Source organism: Sinocyclocheilus grahami, unplaced genomic scaffold, assembly GCF_001515645.1.
Source record: "Sinocyclocheilus grahami isolate Dianchi unplaced genomic scaffold, SAMN03320097.WGS_v1.1 scaffold316.1, whole genome shotgun sequence".
Taxonomy (NCBI): domain Eukaryota; kingdom Metazoa; phylum Chordata; class Actinopteri; order Cypriniformes; family Cyprinidae; genus Sinocyclocheilus; species Sinocyclocheilus grahami.
In genome coordinates, this window is record NW_015505495.1 from 937,791 (window position 1) to 941,245 (window position 3,455).

Below are 3,455 nucleotides of genomic sequence, written 5' to 3' on the forward strand. Positions count from 1 at the left end.
TGTTTTTACACATTACTGTGCGATCTAATACTTTTTTCATATTTATCAAGCACCATTTATTTTCAAATGTCCACTTAATCTTTAATATTTGGCCATTTCTTTAGGACGGAAATGCTATAGCCACTGTAATTAAAAGAATGTGGACATCAAAACGTGTAAACTCAAGAGTGAGGGTTTGAGCTTTTATTTTAAAATCGCGAGATAATGATGTATTTTATAAAGTTTGCATGGATTTAATCTGATGAAATGGCGCACGTTGCGTTCCCAGATGAACGTTATAATAAACCCAAACTCACAACAACATGCGCAGATGGAGTTTGAGCCACTCCACACACATGTAAGTGATAACAGTTCCTGTGGAACAGCATTTACTGTGAACGGAGCCGCTGTGTGACGCATGTACGTAACCTACACGCCTATAACTGCATCACGTATAATTATTTAATTCGTAGCATTTGTGAATTCACAGTTATGCTTAATTATAATTTTTAAGCGGGTTTAATATATCATGAGGCCTTGGAAAACGGTCCAATAATGTGTTTTATGGATTCTCGTCCGTGAAATGCGCCACTTCCGGTATTTTGCCGGTTAGTCGACGCGAGCAAAATGAAGTCGAGGGTTTTTAAAAATCGAATAGTCGAATTGAATCGACGAATCGCGGCAGCCCTAGTCTGCTTATTAAGTTACATGTAATGTTTGGGTATATTACTCAGCTTTTTACATAACTTCATTCTCAATTGAGAAACTCGTAGCATTTGAAGCTTTAGACATACAATTAGACTGAAATAAAAAAAATAATTTTTTTTGGCCATTCAGCAATACACCTAGGGCTGCAACTAAAAATGTATTTGATGAAGCCAAATTTTATTGCTTGTATTGATAAATATTCACGTTATCAGAATCAGAATGAGCTTTATTGCCAGGTATGTTTACACATACGAGGAATTTGTTTTTGTGACAGAAGCTTCCACAGTGTAACAGAATGACAGTGACAGAACAAAAAACACAGGAAAAAAAAAAGAGCATGCATGCATTTATTAACAAATGCATGCAAAATATTGTGTGTAAAGGTTGAACTATAAATACTACAATATTACATAATATAATCATATAATTATATAATATAAAAATACAATATAATAAAACAAATGTATTGAAAAATATTTTTTACAAATATAAATGCATGCTAAATGTCGTGTGAAGATTTGAAATCTAAATACTACAATATATAATTATTTTTGAAAATGTTTTATTAGCAAGTATAAATGTATGCTAAATGTCATGTGTTGTGTGAAATATAAATACTACAAAAAAATTCATATAGCTTTTCACATTAATACAATTTTAGAAACATGACAGTTTAAATTATAAAGTAAAATATTCTACTTATATTTCAAACCTTGTTTCAACATTTTTAGCATGCATTTATATTTATTTATTAATAACGGTAGTTTTCAATAAAATACAGGTAATAAAATTAGGCTGTTAATATGCCATTAACAAAATAATAATGATATAATATACAATTAATTCTATATTATTAATATGAATTTCATTGATTTTGGGGTGATGTGACGCCGAGCTGCTGTGTAATTTTGCAGCTGATTGGTTTTGCTTCCCCAACCAGGCCCAGGTGGTTCTTCAGGGAAAGTCCAGGAGTGTCATCATTCGAGAGCTGCAGCGCACAAACCTTGATGTGAACTTGGCTGTAAACAACCTGCTGAGCAGAGATGACGAGGATGGAGATGACGGAGACGACACGGCCAGCGAGTCCTACTTACCTGGAGGTAAACCGACGCAGAAGATGGGTCACGGTAATGACGCTCAAGACTGAGACATTTTAACAAACCTTTCTGACAATACCTTTCAAATTTCCACAGAAGACTTGATGTCACTGCTAGACGCGGACATTCACTCCGCACACCCCAGCGTGATCATTGACGCGGATGCCATGTTCTCTGAGGACATCAGCTACTTCGGCTACCCCTCTTTTCGACGCTCTTCCTTGTCTCGGCTCGGCTCTTCACGAGGTAAAGGCCAAAACACACGGTCTTGCTTGCATACACTCAGTGTCATGAAGCCATTCAGCAAGATTTGTGGAAATGATTGTGCCACAACCACTGCGTTCTTCGTTAATACTGTATTTTTTATATATAAAGTCACAACTCACAACACATTCATGCAGATATGAAATATGAGGAAAATGCTATTGATTTGAAACTGAAGTTTGATGTTTATCTGCTTACCCCCAGGACATCCAAGATGTAGGTGACTTTGTTTCTTCAGTAGAACACAAACGGAGATTTTTAACACAAACTGTTGCAGTCTGTCAGTCTTATAATGGAGGTGAATGGCAATCATGGCTTTGAGAGTAAAAAAAAAACATACACAAACAAAACCAAATTAAAACCTGCGGCTCGTGACGATAGATTGATGTGTAAAGACACAAAACGATCAGTCTGTGCAAGAAACTGAACGGTATTTATATCGTTTTTAACCTCTGATTCACGCAATGTCGTCGTTGTCTTGCTTTACGGCGGATTGCAGACTTATAAGTGCATTACCGCCACCTATCTCTCAAATGGACCATTGACACTCTATCTACAATCTCAATTAGGAGTGTCAATGGTCCGTTTGAGAGATAGGTGGTGGTAATTAGGGATGCAACGATTATAGATTTTGTTGGTACGATTATTGTCTGAGGAATAATCACGGTTTTACGATTATTATGCATTTATTCATTTCCCAACATTACTAATGTATAAAATCACATGAACACTCTTTAGATATTAAAGTGTTATTTATTGCTGGCTTTTGAAACAGAAATAACACAGTAACCAACAATACAGCACAAAATAATAATAAACAAAAGACAAACAGAAGTCCATCTCTCCCATTGGAATTAAAAAAAGGTGACCTCTGCTCTGTAAACATCCACGACAGTATTTCTCTTTTGAAAATAACAAATGGAAATAGATCACAAAAGTATTTAATGTTTTCAGTTTGTACATTCTGTACATTTCTTTTGGACCTGGGGTAGAGACTTTGGAAACATGGTGAAAAAAAATATTGTTGGTTTTTACTTCTGAATAATACTACACCAGGGATAGTAAATAACAAAGTTAATGAAGTAGCCTATTATTAATATACGACTAATATTAACTTTATCTGTCCCACAGGGGAAACTGTCTCTAATGATAGAAATAAACTGAAATATTATTGTAATCAACTGTCATCCATACGTATTAATTTTAATAATCTTTATAATAATACATATGATTTTACATGTGGCCTGAGAAAATCATGTCTATTATTTTGGTTTGTGAGATCGGCGATCACGCTGCGCACGTGTACAAACATTCAGGAGGACACAAACTTCTTGAGAATGCTGCCCTGTGACTTCTATTAATAAAATAGATTAAATAGCCTACTGGAGAGACGCACAGACGCAGGTA

The 3,455-nt window shown here is 35.1% G+C and overlaps 1 protein-coding gene across 1 annotated transcript in view; it reads left to right on the forward strand.

The window, feature by feature from the left end:
• Positions 1–3,455, forward strand: part of ubr5 (ubiquitin protein ligase E3 component n-recognin 5) — a 65,626-nt gene that overhangs the window by 11,178 nt on the left and 50,993 nt on the right. The window contains exons 7-8 of the mRNA XM_016294343.1: positions 1,628–1,787; positions 1,881–2,030. Of these exons, the coding sequence (XP_016149829.1) occupies positions 1,628–1,787; positions 1,881–2,030 (310 nt within the window). The remainder of the gene's footprint in view (positions 1–1,627; positions 1,788–1,880; positions 2,031–3,455) is intronic.